General features: G+C 46.4%; 1 protein-coding gene across 1 annotated transcript in view; it reads left to right on the top strand.

Moving 5' to 3' along the window:
• Positions 1-20,902, top strand: part of LOC132463601 (abl interactor 1-like) — a 33,789-nt gene that overhangs the window by 5,562 nt on the left and 7,325 nt on the right. Inside the window, 8 exon segments of the mRNA XM_060059882.1 lie at positions 5,581-5,757; positions 9,230-9,244; positions 9,845-9,948; positions 10,571-10,711; positions 15,088-15,188; positions 16,473-16,630; positions 16,632-16,707; positions 19,563-19,649. Of these exon segments, the coding sequence (XP_059915865.1) occupies positions 5,581-5,757; positions 9,230-9,244; positions 9,845-9,948; positions 10,571-10,711; positions 15,088-15,188; positions 16,473-16,630; positions 16,632-16,707; positions 19,563-19,649 (859 nt within the window).

Raw genomic sequence — 20,902 nt, 5'->3', positions numbered from 1 at the left:
CTTAAAATCATTATTTAGTTGTATTTTCATCCTAGTTGTTTTCCCCTGATGCAGCCTCCTCAGCCAGTGTGTAATAGCCCTCTCAGACCAGATAATGACACACTGGGATAAAGACATGGCCATGGCAACCCTCAATTACAGAAAAAAAGTTAGATGCAAACTGACCTGCGTGTATGCCATACTCTCCTACAAAATTTCAATTTAGGCCAGTTGATTGAGCTGTTTGGTGGATGTGACTAGCTTGCATCTGCTGATGTGCTTGCCCAACACCACTCAAGAAGCAAGTGGCTGTTATGCAGAGAGAAACAGACAAGAAACAAGAGAGAGTGTTTGATTTCTGTAATCTACGTTTCGATTGCTGTGTCTACAGAATGTCTCTCACAATACATGAGTTTGCTTTGATCAAGAGTTCTGGTATACAGAGAAAGAGTGTTACAGTGTTATTCACAATATGACTCTGTTTCTCCGCAGCCACTGACACACTGCAGGTGTGACAGAGTACTGTACGTCCACACCAGGAGCGACCAAAGCGTCGAAGACGCTTTGGTCGCTGCGAATTTTCGCTGCGAATTTTTCTGTTCGCTTTGGTCGCTTTGGTCGCTCATGACGTACAATTCAATTATGCAGACGCATTTAAAGGAGCCGTATGCGTTTAGTAGGCCCTACAGACAGCCATATCAAATATTGAACTCTCCCATACACCTTGGCCATATTGCCGAGACGGTTTTGCTTGTTCGATAAAGTGCTTCGACAACAAGTAGGACAGTGATTCCCCCCAATATAAAAATCCTAAAATGTAGGCTAATTACAACCGAGAACAAAAAACCCTGCGTGCTGTAGTAGTTGAAATATGTTTCACTGATCTGGATCTGCAAATCATGATCTGCACTCATTCGTCGCATTTAAAACAAATAGACGTTAGCGCACATGGCTAATTTGCATACGTGCACAGGACTGGTTGGCTCCGCAAGGCAAATAATGGAACATATCTATCTATCTAGGTCTTTCTGTCTATCTATCTATCAACGCGTGTCTAGTTTTAATGTGATGTATTGTGTGTATGTCCAGTCAGACTTGTTCTGTGTGGTCTTGTAGGCTACTGTCCTGTGTGGGACGAACCACCTAAATGGATTCCCGACGATTTGTGTCGTTTGGTATTAATAAAGACTTGACTATCTATCTATCTGACTATTTAATTAAAAATTATTCACCTCAGGCTCCGTGAATAGTGGGGAATAGAGGGATAAAAGACAAGAGATATATCCCTTGTCATTTATCCCTCGTCTTGTCGATTAGTTTGTTTATGTGACGGTTTTGTTTAAAGCATGCTACACGCGATTGGTTGGTTAGATTGGTGGCATGTAGAGCAAATTATAATGATTCCCGCTTAAATACGAACGTTCTAGATGTAGCCTATAAATACTCCCGCTTATCATCACTTGATATCCAAACCACTATGGCGTTTCGATCACTGAACTGAAAAAGGGTGGGTTCGTACAACACCGGGTGCCCAGTTACAGCCGCGATTAATACTTCAGCCGACATTTTGTTCAGTGAGTGAATAAAGGTAGGTAGGAACCAAAGTGCCTGCCGATGTTCCCTGGGATCCACGCAAGCGAAGAGCGTCTACATTCCGATTGGCTGTCAGTGTTTGGTCGCTGAAGCGAATAATAGTCATTTGCATAAAGTTAAAAAGTTTTCAACTTCTTTTTGACGCTCTGGTCGCTCAACTTTGGCCGCTGGTAGCGTTGGTCGCTTTGGTCGCTTTGGTCGCTCTTGCCCATAGAAAGTGAATGACTTCCGGCGATTTGGTCGCTCAATTCGCTTCTGGTGTGGACGGACAGTTAGGGCCATTCCTGGTTGTAAGTCTGTTGTTTCAGTTTATGTTGCATTGTTGGGTTCTGCCGTGTCATCGATCTCCTCTCTGCTAGACACTAATATAGCTCCCAAAATAATACATGCTACTTCCTGTCTCCCAGCCCTTCATTCTCTCTCTCTATGTTTTCTGAACTCTATCTCCATGTATGTTGTCCAGCTCTCTCAGCCAATCGCGGACAGGAAATAAGCCAGGCCGCCGTCGCCCTATCCCAACTGGGTGTGACCACTCGATTTCCTCTCCTGCAGACATAGCTAGAATATAAATTCACTTTTGCCTCAGTTACCCTTCAGATTGCATTGGACCAGGTCCTTGCATTTGTTCAAGCTTTCCCTCTCACATACTCCTCCTCTCCTCTTCCCTCTATCCTAACCTCTTTTCCTTTATCTTCTTCCCGGTTTCTTAATCATTTTTTTCTGTCTCCCCTGTCCTCTCCCTTGCCCCTTGCTGTTTCTATCAGACTTTTTTTTTCTGTCTCCCCTGTCCTCTCCCTTGCCCCTTGCTGTTTCTATCAGACTTTCTCTCCCTCTTACTATCTCCCTCGGTAGTGCATTGGCGCTGTCCAGCTAAATTTAATGGGGCCACATCTATGCTGAAACTCTTCATTCACTTCAATGGCTTCTGCGTTCTCTTTATCAATGGTTTTTTTCATGATGGGATGGTAAAACCGTGCATAATCAGAGAGAAAAGAGCTTCTCAAAAGACGGACACTTTTTGATTTTAAGATATATATATGTTTGTTTGCCTCAGTTTATTATTTTACCCTGTAAAGTATATTAGGCTAATTGTTGCCTATATTTACTATTGATGGAATGCAAATGCTGACAATGAACGCACACATTGTCGACATTTTGTGTATTTGTTTGGAGATCGGTCCTTAGTAAAGGTGCTTCGCCTACAGAAGGCCTTCGGAAACCCTGCTGCACAAGCTAGCAAACATGCTGCTGCAGCAGAGGGGCTCAGAGCCTTGTAGAGAGAGAGAGTCAGGTGTGTTCAGGGTGGAGGGGATCAGAGCCTTGTAGAGAGAGAGAGTCAGGTGTGTTCAGGGTGGAGGGGCTCAGAGCCTTGTAGAGAGAGAGAGAGTCAGGTGTGTTCAGGGTGGAGGGGCTCAGAGCCTTGTAGAGAGAGGGAGTCAGGTGTGTTCAGGGTGGAGGGGCTCAGAGCCTTGTAGAGAGAGAGAGAGTCAGGTGTGTTCAGGGTGGAGGGGATCAGAGCCTTGTAGAGAGAGAGAGAGAGAGTCAGGTGTGTTCAGGGTGGAGGGGCTCAGAGCCTTGTAGAGAGAGAGAGAGAGTCAGGTGTGTTCAGGGTGGAGGGGATCAGAGCCTTGTAGAGAGAGAGAGAGAGTCAGGTGTGTTCAGGGTGGAGGGGCTCAGAGCCTTGTAGAGAGAGAGAGAGAGAGAGAGTCAGGTGTGTTCAGGGTGGAGGGGCTCAGAGCCTTGTAGAGAGAGAGAGAGAGAGAGAGAGAGAGAGAGAGAGAGTCAGGTGTGTTCAGGGTGGAGGGGCTCAGAGCCTTGTAGAGAGAGAGTCAGGTGTGTTCAGGGTGGAGGGGCTCGTAGCCTTGTAGAGAGAGAGAGAGTCAGGTGTGTTGAGGGTGGAGGTTGGTCCGTCTGATGCAGTCTGCTGTCAGTCCACGTTGGCTGGACGTTATTAGATCAGTAAAAGATCACTCTAAATGTCTGCACTGCAGGGATTTCCCACATTATAAATGCTAGATTGGCAGGAATCTATTCAATTATGCACAATACCCGGGCCGCAATCCCTTACTGACATTCAGACCTTGCATAATGTGGTAATAGCTCCTTGGCCTTATATATAAAGCAGAATGTGTCCTTCTTGCCAAAGCAGATGAATATTCTCTTTCTATACGTATAAACTTCAGAAGGCATATACCCAAGGTAAATAGATGAAGTAGGATGTCTGATCCCATGCCCAATGTCCCTGTGGTCTGTGTCCAAGAGACCCAAAGAGACCGGGACTCAACCAGACAGACCGGGTCTCCGTGGGAAGGTCGTCGGGTTCAGCCCTGATGCGACGGCTGGCTTGTGATTGATGTGTGACCTCATTGCTGTGCGGATCAAGTGCAACTTATGTGCACATGCACGCACACAGACACAGACAGAAACAGAGCACAGGCCTACACACACACATCGGGAAAAGGACATGCGCATGCACATGCACACATTCCCATCCATGCACACACACACACACACACGCACACACACACACACACACACACACACACACACAAACATTTGAACTCTCTTCACACTCTCATGTAGGGCATTAAGTTAAAATGATATAATTTACAAGCTACTCTTGCTAGATCACTTGTGTTGCCTCACCTCTCTCTCTCTCTCTCTCTCTCTCTCTCTCTCTCTCTCTCTCTCTCGCTCTCTCTCTCTCTCTATCTGGCTCGGTTCCTCTCCCTCTCACACTCGCACACACACACACACACGTACACACATGCACCCACACAAACAGACGCACACGCACGCACACTGCCACATACAAACACACACAAGCCTCCATCAGCATTCATCATTTATGAGTCCCCCGAGGGACCATGACACCAAGGGTGACAGCAGTCAGCAGCCAAACAGCTTGCTGTGATTGACAGCAAAGGAGAGGAGATAGAAGTCCGACAGACATTGAGTCCGGATGGGAGGGGCGGAACTTCTTAAAGCTATCTTCAGGGTCGTAAAGAAAAGAGACAACAAGGCCAGTAGGGGGTAAAACTGTAAATCATTGTCGGTTCATTTAGCTTTTTTTTGAGCATTGTAGATAAACGGAAGGCTGGGTTGTATGAAGATCAATTCAAGCTTACAGTAGGCGTGAAAAAATAGGGTTACAATAAGATCGACAGTTAATTAACAATTGCGGCATAAAACCAAAAACTGCCCGGAAATTTCCTTTTTCCACAAAAATGATTGCGATCACTTCTACTGCACTCGCACGCAGTCAGGAGAGAGAGAAAATCCTTAATTGAGCGCATAGGTAAAGTTAAGTAGCATGCAACTGACCTCCCCCCATTTGACACATCCTGTCTTTCCTCTCATGTACGCTCTGATTGCTTCTGCTTGGGCAATGGTTTTCTTTTAAGAGCTTAGCAATGGCAGTTGTATGCGTGAATGCCCATTGAATAACTTGATTTGGTGCTCTAATCTATCACATTTAGAATTTGACTAAATAAACTAAACTGTATCTGAGTCCAGAGAAATTGCCGTGGAAACTCCTCATGAAAGGAGCTAATTTTTCTATTTAGTTTTTACTATGATATATAAACATAGATATACGGATGCAGCGACAGTGTCCCTGTGTCTGACACTGTCGCTGATCTATTGTTCTTCATAAGATAATCGCTGACTTATCATTATGCTAAATAAACAATGTGTCATTGTCAAACCCAGTCAACAATGGGTTTGACAATATCTATTCATCTTATAACCATACACTGGATATTAGACAACATTTTTGTGACCGTGGTATTGTGATAGGCTGTCTCATCACTGTTTATTGTCTATTTTCATTTTTTCATCATCAAAACAGAAAATATGAAGTACGCTGTCATTGTGTGAGTTGGAGATATAGTCCAGCTCTAAACACAAAAGACACACAAACACTGACAAGTATGAAAATTCATCACTTGATTGCATCCATAATTTTTATGTAAAGTCTCTGCTTTGCCCTCCTCTCTCTCTCACTAGACGGTGGACATTCATAAAGAGAAGGTTGCCAGGCGAGAGATCGGCATCCTAACCACCAATAAGAACACAGCGCGCACCCACAAGATCATCGCCCCTGGCAACATGGAACGTCCGGTGCGCTACATCCGGAAGCCAATTGACTACACGCTGCTGGACGACGTGGGACACGGCGTCAAAGTAAGAGTCCCCCGCACTGACCGCATTGGGATGGTTGTCAAATAAAAGCTTCTCTTCTATTGAAAGACCACTTCCTCGGTCCCTGGGGATTCCAATGCGCTTGCCAACAGAATCAAGGGGAGTCTTAGGCCAAACTAATATCAGTGACGTAGTGCGCCGACAGCACGGGGAGCTATTAATCCTCCTTGCTACAAGCTTCAAGCTAAACCGCTAGCTGCTTAGCTCATTATTTAGATTTATTGAACTTAACTCTGTTTCCAAATCTATTCAGCCCGTTTATGGTCAGTTCACACCTAGCTCTCTGACATGACTAATAGTGGGACGACCTGATTTGTTCAGAGGCTCCTTGGCGGATCAATAGCTCTGTCTTTTAGTTAATTTAGCACAATGGTGAGACTGGGAAACACACCAACTGTAGCTGAGAGATTGTATGTTTGTGTTTGTGTGTGTGTGTGTGTGTGTGTGTGTGTGCGTGTGCGTGTGCGTGTGTGTGTGTGTGTGTGTGTTTGTGAGGGAGTGTGAGCCCGACCGATATAGGATTTTTAAGGCCGATACCGATACGAATATTTTGTGATTAAAAAATCCGATATGCCGATATATCGGCCGATATATATTAAAAAAAAAATCCAGAAACGCCCAACAAAACAAGCAGATTTCCCTAACATTGGTTATTTGTAGTTATCCTTTAAATCCTTTTCACTCTCAACTAACACGTAACAACAGCAAAACTGGACATGGTAGTCATGAATTAAGTCATGCTTATCGACTTTAGAGAATTGATGGGATGTTCTTTTAATTGTTATTCAAGCAATGTATGTCTTGTGACAGTTGCCAACTTACCATGAACACACTTGCACACATGAGCGAACAAACGAGAATTCGGACACTACGCTGAACATTTCTAAGCGTCATTTGCGTCAGTAAATGCGCCGGGTATTTGTGTGACGCAGACAGATGCTCCCACATCATGTAAACAAACCGGGCAATCCCGAGGAAAGCTGGAGCTTGTTTTGATGTTGAATGCAACATTTCCTTGATCAAGTTTTTTTTATTAATTTTGAATTTTACATTTTCTATGTTAACTCCCAATTAAATTGTTGACATCTCTAAACGAAAGCCGGAGACTCCATCATTGAATGTATTAGTTTTCGAGGTTATTCAGCTTCTTCTTCTCCTCCGGAAGAACACTACCGCATTGCATTGTGGTATACGGAGTAACAAGTAGGGAACATCGTATGTACACTCAAATTTTAGTGCATGAAATTAACCACTGTGAATTCGAACACCACTGCAGAATGGCGAGCACCCTATATAGTGCACTAAATCCGTGATAGGGAATGATTTCGAACACAGCTATGAACAACACCGATGATCTCCGTCGATCTCCGTCATTCACTCTGCCTGAATCAGCGGGTTTGGGGCGTTAGAGCGCCCTCTGGTGGACAAACCAGAGGGTTTGGTTTATATTTGTTATATATTCATTTATCGGCCATTATAATGCCGATACCGAATAGTTTGAAAAATGCCTAATATCGGCCGATAATATCGGCCTGCCGATATATCGGTCGGGCTCTAGGGAATGTGTGTGTGTCTGTTTGTGTGAGTGACATTGTGTTGGGGGGTGTGTGTGTGGGAGTGTGTGTGTGACGTGTGTGAGTGTGAGCGAGTGTGTGCGTGTGTTTGTGAGTGTGAGTGGGTGAGTGAATGAGTGAGCAAGGGAGTGTTAGTGTGTGCGTGTGTCTGAGTCTCTCTTCTGTCAGCCTCCCGTTGAACTGTATAAAATATCCTTTTTTCCGTCTCATTCTTAAAATTCTCTCAACCCTCTCCTCGCCTGTCCAAGACTATGTGTGTGTTTTAGTGAGTGTGTGTTAGAGATAGTGTGCGAGTGTGAGAGCTGGTTTTGCATGTATGATTGCTCCAGTCCTGGGTTTCTCGCTGTGTGTCTGATAGTGGTTGCTTGTTCACTTTTAAATCTCCTCTGAAGCAACTTCCTTTGCCCCCCCCCCCCCCCCATTCCATACATACACAAACACTTAAGCATACACCCATGCACACCCGTGCTGGCACTCCCACAAACCTCCCCACCTCCATCAGTGAATACTAAAACAGACCTGGCATGGGCCATTATGCTAATGAACCTAAACAGTCCTAAACAGCGGAGAGTTAGAGTAAGAAAACGGAACCAAAGAAGATTTTTGTGTGATACTAAGTTATGATATTTCATTTCTTTAAATCTCTCTCATACTTTCTGTTCTTCCCTCTTTGAAAGCTGTGCATGGTTAAATGATAAAGGGGCTTTAAAGCTGGAGCTGTTCCAGTTAAAAGACTACCTGCCCTCGCCAGGGTTCCTAGCCCTCCATTTTGGATCATTGGCCGTTTCTTTGTCCCGCTCTTCCCTGGATGGAGAGAGAGAGAGAGAGAGAGAGAGAGAGAGAGAGAGAGAGAGAGAGAGAGAGAGAGAGAGAGAGAGAGAGAGAGAGAGAGAGAGAGAGAGAGAGAGAGAGAGAGAGAGAGAGAGAGAGAGAGAGAGAGAGAGAGAGAGAGAGAGAGAGAGAGAGAGAGAGGGGGGGGGGGGGGGGGGGGGGGGGGGAGACAAGACAGAGCGAGAGAGAGCGAGAGAGAGAGAGGGGGAGACGAGACAGAGAGCCAGAGAGATAATGAGAGGGAGAGACAGAGAGAAAGAGAGATTGAGAGGGAGAGAGAGGCAGATCAGATTCCCTTAAGAAACATATTAGACAGGAACATGTGGCACACCCACACACACACAGGGATATATTTTTCTGTGTGTTCACAGTCTGTGTGTTATCTGTGAATAATTTAGATCCATCGATTAGCTGAAATCCACCACACCAACCGTAAACACAGGGGGAAATGTGTGTGTGTGTGTGTGTGTGAGTGTGTGTGTGTGTGTGTGTGTGTGTGTGTGTGTGTGTGCGCGTGTGTGTGGATGTGCACATATCAGCATGTAATATCATGTGTTTTCAGCATCTTAAATTAATAGCCCCTGGCTCTGCCAAGCCTATCATTGGGACGACTGTGAACAGGACTAAGCACTAAGCTGTAGGGTGTGCTGAGGTGTGTTGGTCGAGGTACGGTGATGTAAGGGCTTCTCCCAGACGTGGTTCAAGAAGACAGGCCCTGCTGTGCCAAGCTGTGCCAGCCGTCTGCCACTCACCAACGGTAGCCTGAGGTGTTGGGGGTAGCGTTCATGATACAATCACAGCTGCTCACCCTCATTGTTTTACAGCTGATGAATTCAGCAGAAGCACAGTAAGCGTTCTGTAAATGGATCGACAACAACCGGTGCTTTTGTTGTTTTTGTGTGGCTACATAAAAAAATTATATAATGGGCTCTTGCTAGCACAGAAATAATGCTCCTCTTTTCACTTACCCCTATTCACCATTAACCAATGAGCATGTCTGTTTTCTCTCTCTCTCTCCTTCTCCTTGTCTCTCGCCTGCTTACAATCAGTGGCTTAAGGCCAAGGTAAGAAACAGTTGACTCTACTTTACTAAGTATTAACTCTGTCTCGCTATCTGCGCTACACAAATTCTTGCTTGGCATGACATTGTGTATTGGGCTATGACGTAAGGGATTAGAATACATATGGTAATGCAGATTAAGGAAGGATTTGCAAATGTGTTTGTATTTCTGTTAGTGAGAAGGAAATATCTTTCTGCCTTCCAACATGTCCTCCTGTCTGTCTGTCTGTCTGTCTGTCTGTCTGTCTGTCTGTCTGTCTGTCTGTCTGCCTGCCTGCCTGTCTGCCTGTCTGTCTATCCCACTGGTTTTATGGTCTATCCCAGTGTTTTCCCCCAAATCGTGTTCAAACAGCATTCATAAACAAACCCAAAGGGATTTGATGAAATAATCTGCTAAATGACTGAATCACTGTATGTTTAAATGTCTCGTCATGGAAGAATCCTGTAATTGTGGTAAAGATCTGGTCCACCCAGCGCACAATAGCAGGTGTTGGGGCTGAAACATTGTCTGTCTGACTGTTATCTGCTGATTCTGTGGTGGTTGTGAGAGAGCTGTAGAGTTCACTCCCTTCTCTCTCCACTTTCTCCTCCTCTCCATCTTAAGCAACAGGGGAACAACGCAGCCGGACGAGGGGGGACGCTGTCCAGGACCAACCCCCCCACACAGAAGCCCCCCAGCCCTCCCATGGCGGGCCGCGGCACCCTGGGGTCAGCACCTACTTTCTACAGTGTTGATGTGTTTGAACACGCTAGCATAGACTCAGTCCATGCTGCGTGCTATGCTTACAGGTTTCATCCCAATTATAGCGCATCGCTTCAGAGGGTTAAAAAAAAATAATAATAATCAAATTATATTCAGCTGCTTCGAAAGGCCCAATGTTTTCCGCAGTATCGTAAAATGATTGAACGTTGGCCTATTAGGTTTCCTCTACTCAGCCGTAGTGCAGCACGGTGTGTTTATGTAGGTAATGGGTGATGGTTTATAAGGAGGTGCTTGGTGCCGGTGGTGCCAAAGCAGTTTGGAGCTCCTTATATGTCCATTGTGTTGGTGGGGTTTGCTTTGTGGGTCAAAAGTCACGCTCATGGTTTGGATACACACAGGTTATGTCCTCATCAATGCTGTGTTTATTTGTGCGATCAGGAGATCAGGGCTTTTGTGAGTCCTCCATACTGCTTTTATTGACATCAATCTCTCTCTCTGTCGTCCTTTATCTCTTCCCTCCATCCAACTTCCACACCCTACCTCAATTCTCCCCTCCCGCCTTCCCCCCTTCTCTTTCTCTCTCTCTCTTTCTCTCTCTCTCCCTCTCCCTCTCTCCCTCCCATCCAGGCGCAACACCCCCTACAAGACCCTGGAGCCAGTAAAGCCCCCTGTGGTGCCTAACGACTACATGACCAGTCCAGCGCGCCTGGGCAGCCAGAACAGCCCCGCACGCACAGCCTCGCTCAACCAAAGGCCCCGCACCCACAGGTAGCTAACTGCTGCCAGCTCGTATGCTAGCAACTATTAACAACATACATGAGTTCTGCAGGAGGCCCCACACTCACAGTTAGCGAGTTTACATGCTAGCAAAGAGTAAGGATGTAGCTGTACTCACAGGTCACACAGGTTCAAGTTAAAAGTGCTAGCTACTAGCAACTACTGAAAATATGTACCACAGACTACACGCCTCTAATTGTATGCTTATGTATGATTGTGCATGAATTCTAGAAATATGTTTGCACCAAGTTGTTTGAGAGATCTCCTTGGAGAGAATATGTCAGTTAACTCACCAGTGAGAAAAGCCAACTCTGCGGGCATGCTGACAGAGATGTCAAAATTAAACACACTAGGAGAGCAGGAAACGCAGGAAATTTTTATTTGTCAGCGGCAGTCGTGTATTAAAGATCCCATGGCATGAAAATTTCACTTTTTGAGGTTTTCTAACATTAATAGGAGTTCCCCTAGCCTACCTATGCTGTAGCCTGGTTCTACCAGACTCTCGTACTTCACTTCATTTCATTTCATTTGTACAGAGAGTCTGGACCTAATCAATTGACAAACGTTAACTCACTTGAAGGCGGGTGTCTGTTGAAGTTTAAAATGATTGGATCTGCCCAGTGCCACTCTGGATCTGCCATAATAACCAATCGCTAACGCAGGTTGTACACAAACCAAACACCTTGCACGTCTGCACGAAAATGTCCGTCAACGACAGCTGCAGGTTTTGTTCGTCGAATTTAATTTATCAGGGAAAAATTGCACATTGTAAATCAACTACCGACCTACAACAACTCAAACTGGCGTACGACTTTATCGTCATTGTTCTCAGACACGCCCTCTGTTCGCTGATTGGCGGCCGCTGTGGCGGTGTTACGTTAAAATTGTACCGGGGGCGAAAATTGTACCGGCCTACGTCATCGTTTGTTTACATCCTGACAACCTGCCCGGCAACAGACTATGCGATGCAGAAAACATGTTTCCAAACGACGAAATAACATAATGCAGATAGCGGATCGCTATCTGTATTATGATAGATAGCGATAACAATTGTTTTTACTTTATATTTGTATTGTATTTAATTGTTTAATCGAAACAATAAAAAAATTTGCCCGCGAAACGGCCGAACGCGTCAAATGACAAATGTTTTGCCCGCGAAACGGGCGATCGCGTCAAATGACGTAGGAAGGTTCTTGAAACATAATACAGATAACGGATCGCTAGATAACACTTGTTTTTACTTTATTTACTAGCTAAATTCGATTAAACAATTCAATACAATACAAATATAAAGTAAAAACAAGTGTTATCTAGCGATCCGTTATCTGTATTATGTTTCAAGAACCTTCCTACGTCATTTGACGCGATCGCCCGTTTCGCGGGCAAAACATTTGTCATTTGACGCGTTCGCCAGTTTCGCGGGCAAATTTTTTTATTGTTTCGATTAAACAATTAAATACAATACAAATATAAAGTAAAAACAATTGTTATCGCTATCTATCATAATACAGATAGCGATCCGCTATCTGTATTATGTTATTTCGTCGTTTGGAAACATGTTTTCTGCATTGCGTAGTCTGTTGCCGGGCAGGTTGTCAGGATGTAAACAAACGATGACGTAGGCCGGTACAATTTTCGCCCCCGGTACAATTTTAACGTGACAGCGGCACCAGAAAACCAAATTACATACAGCAGGTCCAGACCTAGTACTGAAGGGAAATTCAAATTGAGCGGAAGTACTTAGGCGGGCGGAGCCAGGCTACCTATGCTGCCCCAGTAGCTAGAAATTTCGTTGGGTGTAGGGATGGGCGTGAGGAATCGATTACTCGAGTACTCCTCGTTTCAAATGAACTCGGTTGGTGGGACAGGCAAACTCGAGTTTGCATATACACACACAAACAACGTTTTCTGAAGCAAATGTATCAATTTTCTGTCGGCGCCACTAACGCATGCCGTGGGCACAAAGCAAATTAAATGTATCCATTTCTGTGTGGCGCGTTCCGTGCCGTGTGCAGGCACGCCAGAATTCAAAAAGTTAAGAGATGGCGGTTAAAGCAAAGCAAAGCGAAGAATTGAAATACTTTAAAGAAATAGGAGATCATAAGGTGAAATGTAAAATATGCCAAGCGAAATCGAGCTACAAGAAAGTACTATGCGGCAACATATGCTCCTGAAACACAACGGTGAGTTCGGGAAAGCAGACCTGCAGCAACCAAGTGTGTCGGCTATTTTAACCGCCGCAAGACGCAGCTCTAATCCCGGCCGTGTAGAGAAGATCACAACGCTGAGTATTTCCATAGTCCATTTGCTGCCGTTTTATTTGCAGCTTTAAATTATTTGCAATGGTTAGGCTACTTGTTTTTGTTTTTTTTAAACTGTTGCAGGCCTTGGTTCGACGTGATTTAAATTGTGAGACGCATATTTATTTTTGTAAGGAAAATGTGTTTTGAACGTTTGCAAAAATAAATAGTGAATACTCTGATAACTCAGACTGTTTTGATGGAGAATAAGCATTACATGTTTGGTTGGTAATATTGCCGTTCATCATCAAGCCTATTCCTGCTGCAGATGCGTCACATTCTAAAAATAGATTTGATTAAACGAGTACTCGATTGATCCTCGAGGAATTCCTTCAATCACTCAAGTTTGGAATTTACCACTCGTGCCCATCCCTAAGCACTAGGCATTCTGCTCCGCCTTTGAAAAAACGAAGCTCAGACGCGCCGTTTTGGAATTTCCCCGTATGTCGTCATAAGGGGAGATGCCACCTCCCCTTTCTCTGCCTTGCCAGCCCAGAGAATTTGGCCCGTCAGTGAGCTACGACCGGGCAAGTGCCACATGCGTGTGTGTGTGTATGTGTGTGTGATTAAACCCACTGTAACGCAAGTGTTGTACACTTCTTTGTTATTTGATAACCGTTCTGCTGTTGATGTTATGGCGCATAACACGTCGGTTCTTTGACGTCTCTGGTATTTCCACAACAAGACTGTTGTTGGGGTTATCTCAGCCATCGTTGAGCCCCGCTGCCCGCCGCCCGCTGCCGCGAGGCACCACCACACAAAGCACCACCGCCCGGCAGCGGGCAGCCCGCCGCCGACAGCGTGCGGTTCAGTCTGGACTGTAACGCAAGTGTTGTACACTTCTTTGTTATTTGGATAACCCTTCTGCTGTTGGTGTTATGGCGCATAACACTTCGGACTCTCGTCTCTGGTATTTCCATAACGAGACTCGTAGTGGGGGTTATCTCAGCCATGGTTGAGAAGGAATTTGGGGAAAGGAACTTTGGCCTTGACTTCCTGAAGTACATCAACCAAGACCCTAACCCAACCCGTGATTGTCTCCCGCTTGAGCCCCGCTTCCCGCTGCCTGCTGCCGGGGGACCACCACCTCGGCGCTGCCCATTGCAGGAGGCGGTGGTGCCTAAGCGCTGCCCGCTGCCGAGGCGATGGTCCCTCGGCAGCGAGGCTCCGGCGGAAGACAATCGCGATCAACAATCGCAAGCAACACTCCCTTTCTCCTCCATGTCGCGGTTCAGTCTACTTCAGATTGATGTGGACGTGGAAGAACCAGAGATGTCGGAGAACCTGACGCAGTCGTTTGAGATTCATAATATTGTCTGGAGGCGCACACATGCTTTTGGCCATGATAATATATATTATATGATGTAGATTATATTATCTATGTATAATATGATATTATTTAGATATAGAGCTGAAGGACTCCCGCCGGAGCACCCGGAGTGTTCTAGAATATTTACAGAACACGGCCAAAGGCTGTGGGCCTCGCCATTGCGATGCATCCACTGTAAACAGAGTGCATGGTACCATGGCCACAAGCTGCTCAGGGCCACACCCGCAACCTCCTCTTTGACCCGCCTCTCTCCCCCTCATTTGCATTAAAGCTACCGACACCGAAACGGCGCGTTTGGGTAAAGCTCAATGTGCGACTAGCTCGTAGTGGCTGTAATTCTGCAACACGGCTGAATTTCTCACTCCCTGTCTCTCTCTCCCTGTCTCTCCCTCCCTCCCTGTGTCCCTCCCTCTGTCTCTCTCTCTCCCTGTCTCCCTCCCTCCCTGTCTCTCCCCCTCCCTGTCTCCCCCTCCCTCCCTGTGTCCCTCCCTGTGTCCCTCCCTCTGTCTCTCTCTCTCCCTGTCTCCCTCCCTCCCTGTGTCCCTCCCTCTGTCTCTCTCTCTCCCTGTCTCCCTCCCTCCCTGTCTCTCCCCCTCCCTGTCTCCCCCTCCCTGTCTCTCCCTCCCTCCCTGTGTCCCTCCCTCTGTCTCTCTCTCTCTCCCTGTCTCCCTTCCTCCCTGTCTCTCCCCCTCCCTGTCTCCCCCTCCCTGTCTCTCCCTCCCTCCCTGTGTCTTTAGTGGCAGCAGTGGGGGGAGTGGCAGCAGGGAGAACAGCGGCAGCAGCAGCGTTGGCATTCCTCTGGCGGTTCCCACTCCCTCCCCCCCCAGCATGGGCCAAGGTAAGGCTGGATTTCATGTGTTCCCCTCTCAGGTTAACCAATCAGAATATGTTTACCCTGTTGAAATGATCCACTAATGTCATTTGACTGTGATGGAGATGATGAGTCGATTATTACAGTAGCATTAATCCAGCCAGCCACCACCCTCCAACTCCACGGCCCTCCCAATCACTGTATTGGATTACGACTAGAGTACCATGGGTAACCTTTGAAATGGGTTCTGAGGACACAATTCTATAATTTGACTGAGAAGGTGGAGTTTTCCTCCTTAACATTATTATTATAATTATATTAATGTAGTCCCCCACCACAGACAGCACACCGTGGAGGCATATCACTTCCATCATTTTGGGAATTCTAAAGCTAATGAATGTTGTCCATAAAAATGTAAACACCATTGAATTCATAGCATTTGAATATTAATAATATAATACTTTGAAAACAAAGTCATCTGAATATATTTGTTCTGAATTCACCTCTTTGTAATTCAAACATGGCATTTGAAAAAAACAAACACGATATCAAATATATATATATTCATATAAATATATATTCACACAAATTCAGATACAAAAATGGAAGTTGTAGATATTCCAGAAGCAATATTCATTACTAATATTCAAGTGATCAAAATACGACCAGAAAATTCAAGCCATAGGAATCAGCAATCGAGACTGAACGCATCGAACCGACTGCTGCCTATAGAGTCAGTCAGTCATGGGATCAGAGAAAACTGCTTGAGAATTAAACCCAACGATTGCCAGCAGGGAACGACGGGCTCCAGTACGGTCTCCAGTACGGTCCGGTTCGTGTCAGTTATGATGAACATTCAAAACTCGGAGCATAATAAACACGGGGTTTCTCATCACACAACAGATATGATCACTTTCAGTCTCGATTGCTTTGACCTGTCCTTGAAATGCCCTGCTTCTTTTGGCTTGAACCTTCAGGTCGTTATTTTGAACACGCTAATATTTAGGGCATTTTAGCAGACGCTTTTATCGTAAGCGAGGTACAACGGTTAATGCACACATCCACACACCGACGGTATCGGGATCACTCAGGGACACCTTGACGCATTTGTATCGGAATGAGTGGACATTGAATTATTATTTTTTTAATTGTGTTTTAAATGGTACAAATGGAAAGGCCATGTTTGAATTTTCGTAAAGTGAATTCAAAACCGATCCATTCGAATGAAATTCAATGGAACTTGCAAATTCAAGGGTATTTACATTTTCTCATGCACATTTTCTTATACCCCCCCCCCCCCCCCACACACAGTGGCCCCTGTTTCCACGGCAGTGCCCCAGGGGCCCGGCTTGGGCCCCATCCCCATGTCCCAGTTCGGCACAATCTCGCGCCAGGTGTCTCGCCATAACTCGTCCTCCACCACCTCCTCCGCCTCCATGGTGTCGGCCACGGGCACCTACCGCCGCGCCCCCCTCCCTCAACTCCCAGTTCTCCATCTCCCAGCAGCCCCACCTCAACGGAGGCCCCGTCTACCCCCCCAACCCAGGTAACCCGGGTAACCCAGGGCTGTGTGGGGGGGGGTCGTAGTGAGAGTGGGGGGGGCAAGAGAGAGAGAGAGGGGGAGAGAGAGAGATAGGGGGGCAAGAGAGGGGGAGAGAGAGGAGTAGGGGGGCGAGAGAGAGAGAGATAGGGGGGCAAGAGAGAAGAGAGAGAGAAGAGAGAGAGAGAGAGAGAGGAGAGAGAGGGGGGGGGAGAGAGAGAGAGAGATAGGGGGGCAAGAGAGAGAGAGAGGGGAGAGAGAGAGAGAGAGGGGAGAGAGAGAGAGAGAGAGAGAGGGAGAGGGAGAGGAGAGAGATAGGGGGGCAAGAGAGAGAGAGAGAGGGGGTAGGGAGAGAGAGAGAGACTCCTAGGCCCACACTATTACTGCATTACAATAAATAGATAGATAGATAGCTAAGTAGGCAGACAGAAAGACAGACGCATACACAGACAGACCAACATATAGATAGATTGAATGCATCGAATGTTTCACAGCAAAACAGCACTGGGAATCATCGTGATGAATAATCCTTCCATTACACCGTATCAGTGCACGACGTGCTGTGCGACAATGCAGAGGGGGGACCTGTTTAACATTCTACATGCTGATCAGGAGCCAGCATGGGGCTCTCTTGTGAGTCAGAGCACTTCCCTCCATGCTGCCTCCACCACAGTGCATTTAGACAGGGTTTAGCTCTTCGTGTTTAGATTGTCTTCTGAAGAGGTGTGGTGAATCATAACGATGGAGCATCAAGCTGTTGGTTTCAGGTTGTCTCTCTATGCAATGCTGCCTGCACCCTGCGAGGGAGACAGCTTCACTGTTAAACATCACTTGGAGAAGCTCTGTGAGTCAGTGGTGAATAGGGAATTATGGGATAGACAAGAGCCTCAATGTGTCTTCCTACATGTTACTGTTCCACTCACACACACACACACACACACACACACACACACACGTTAACTCTCCTCTTACATACACGTTGATTTGTTCTCAAAGATTCTGACACTTCGCTACATCATTTGCGCACGCACACACAGAAAAGGACACGGAACCATACCTACAGACTCAGGCATTCACTAGATGAGGGGGATATGAGGACCTATGAACACTAGTGTGTGTGTCTGTCTTTGTATGTACGTGTGTACATGCACATGGAACCATGTGTGCAAGTGTGTGTGCTTGTGTGTGTGGGTGCATATGTACGTGTGTGCATGCAAACGTGTGTGTGTGTGTGTGTGTGTGTGTGTGTGTGTGTGTGTGTGTGTGTGTGTGTGTGTGTGTGTGTGTGTGTGTGTGTGTGTGTGTGTGTGTGTGTGCGTGCACATTTGTGTTTTTGTATGCTTGTGATGCCCATGATGCAACATCATGCAAACATAGCCCAGACGTTCCAAACCTTTCTAACAGAAACCACCAAGTAGACAGTGAAAGATGAGCATACATCTGGGCCTGAGGTGGAGGTGGTGAGTGCTGGGACACTTGGGAAGCCCTTCTGGAATGTGTGCGTGAGAGTGTGTAAGCGGACTGACAGGTCATCAGCAATGTTCAGGGGGAGCCTTCAAGGACTTCTGCATGAGATGCAGTTCATCACCTCAAGCAGACACAGCCTGTATGGATGCCGTCACCTCAGCGCTATATACCTGTCTACCTCAGCCTACCACAGACACACACAAGCAAGAGAAGACACACATAAACGCACACACAAAGACACACATGCACACGCACACACACAGACACACGTTTACAGCTACTCTAAAAAATGGCCACTTTCCAAAAAGGCCTCTTGGTTTGTTTGAAGGAGATGGATCAACTCATTGTAAACCCCTGGCAGAACAGAACAAAAAACATTATACTCTATCTCTCACACACACACACACACACCACACACACACACACACACACACACACACACACACACACACACACACACACACACACACACACACATTACTGTCTCTCTGAGATATGTCTCCTTTCGAAAGGGCCCAATGTTTAAACGTGGCAGTGTACACCCAGATGGATGATGGATGGAACAGTCAACCAGTTGGTACGGTCCCCTGGGGTAGCCTGCTAGGCTGATCCATTAAGCATTCCTCTGGGTGGTCACTGCTACTCGTGACGTCACTAGCAGGTCGATTTTTAAGCGGCTTATTATGGCAAAACAGCACCACACCTGGTGTCAAAGTAGGGGGGTTTAATGCAACCAAGCAGCTCTCAGCTGCGGCCCTCTGCTGTAGCATCTCTGTGAGGTAAGGGGTCACACACAGGCCCCCAGCCACGACCTGAGAGCTACACAGCACAAGCTGGGGCTTGAGGATTGATGGAGTGTACCAAAGTTAAGAACCTAGCATAGCCCAGCCATCACATAAGCTTCCACTACAAAAATATATTTTGGAAACAGATGTTAAATTCATTTCAGGAAATAAATCAGAATACAATTATACTGTATACGATTACATATCATTTGAGTACATGATATGAAATCTGACATGACCTATCATGAAATAATTATTCTAATGTGACTAATTATAGCCCTCAGTCCCCTGGTCACAGTCCCACTAAAGGCTGCTGGTACCAGGAGAAGGGGCGAGGGAGCTATAGCCTTCTTCTTCAGTCCCCTGGTCACAGTCCTACTAAAGGCTGCTGGTACCAGGAGGAATGCATCATGCTTGCAGGTGACGTACAGATTTGCTTTGCTTACACAAGTCTTTTTGTTTGTTTGTCCTTCCTTCTACCTCTTACACTCTCCCTCCTCCTCCACCTCAATTCTGCCCCCACACCTTCCTCCCTCTCCCTCGCTCTCTCTCCTCTTCATCCACTGCTCTCTCGCCCGCCGGTGCGTGTGATGGGTGTCGCTGCTCCAGTTGCTGTGGCTCCTCCCCCTCCTCCCATGGTGCAGTTGACTCCCCAGATCCCCCTGACTGGTTTTGTGGCCCGCATGCAGGAGAGCAGTAAGTACCACACACACACACACACACACACACACACACAGCTCAAACACACACATACACACCTGAGATAAATACACACACACCTCAGACACACACACACACACACAGACACACCTGAGACACACACACACACACACCGGAAGCCCCATCCACACAGATTTTTTTTGTTGGTGAAAACACCGTTCAGAAAGATCCGTGTCCGTGTTCGGATTCTTGTGTACGCTAAATACGCAAAAAAGTTTAAAAGCTGCATTCTCCGCCTGTCTTCTTCTTTTATTGTTGGAGAACCAGCGCCACACAGTGGCCTTGAATATGTACTACAGAGTCTCTACAGCTAGATGCGTTTTCGCAATGAGTCCGTCTTTACGTAGATATTCCTGAAACGCTTCAATGGAAAACGGAGGGGAAAAGATAGTTTTCACCAGTGTGGACGGGGCCTGAGATACACAAACACACAAAACTTGAGACAAACACACACACACACACCTGATACACACACACACACCTGAGACACACACACCTGAGAAACACACGCATACCTGAGACACAAACACCTGAGACACACACATACACACCTGAGACACATACACACCTGAGACGTACACACATACCTGAGACACACACACACACACACACCTGAGACACACAAACCAGAGACACACACACACAACTGAGACACACAAACCTGAGACACACACACACCTGAGAAACACAGGATCGTTCAATGCTTGGCTCCCACTACTTTATTTTGCTCATAGAAATAAGGGGTTGCTGCAAGCGGTAATGGTAATAGTTTTAGCAGGGTTTTAATGAGCATATTAACAACTACTACTAATACTAACAGGCCGGTAATTTAATGAACATTAACAGGTAGCGTGTTCTTTCTGTCATGGTGGTTCGTCCTGAACAATAGCGCCTGTGTGCTTCTTCAGTGTATAGCATGAGTCCTGCTTTGCACACTCACGCATGCAAGAACACACACGCACTCACAGACACACAGGCATTGTCATATACCTACACACTCACTGATGTAGTGTACAAGCAAACACTTTTGTTTCTATGCACAGTGTTTAACACACGTACAACATCTGCATAAAAGGCGGATTTAAATGCATCCCAAACACATGAACGCATGAACCTTGGCGGGTCAGGGGGCAGGGGAGGGGCCAGCTGGAGTCTGTCTGGACCGTTCTTCTCCAATACACACACACACTCACCCACACACACTCACTCACTCACTCACACACACACAC

The sequence above is a fragment of the Gadus macrocephalus genome, chromosome 8, assembly GCF_031168955.1.
Source record: "Gadus macrocephalus chromosome 8, ASM3116895v1".
NCBI lineage: Eukaryota > Metazoa > Chordata > Actinopteri > Gadiformes > Gadidae > Gadus > Gadus macrocephalus.
This window is presented reverse-complemented; position numbering and strand designations above follow the sequence as displayed.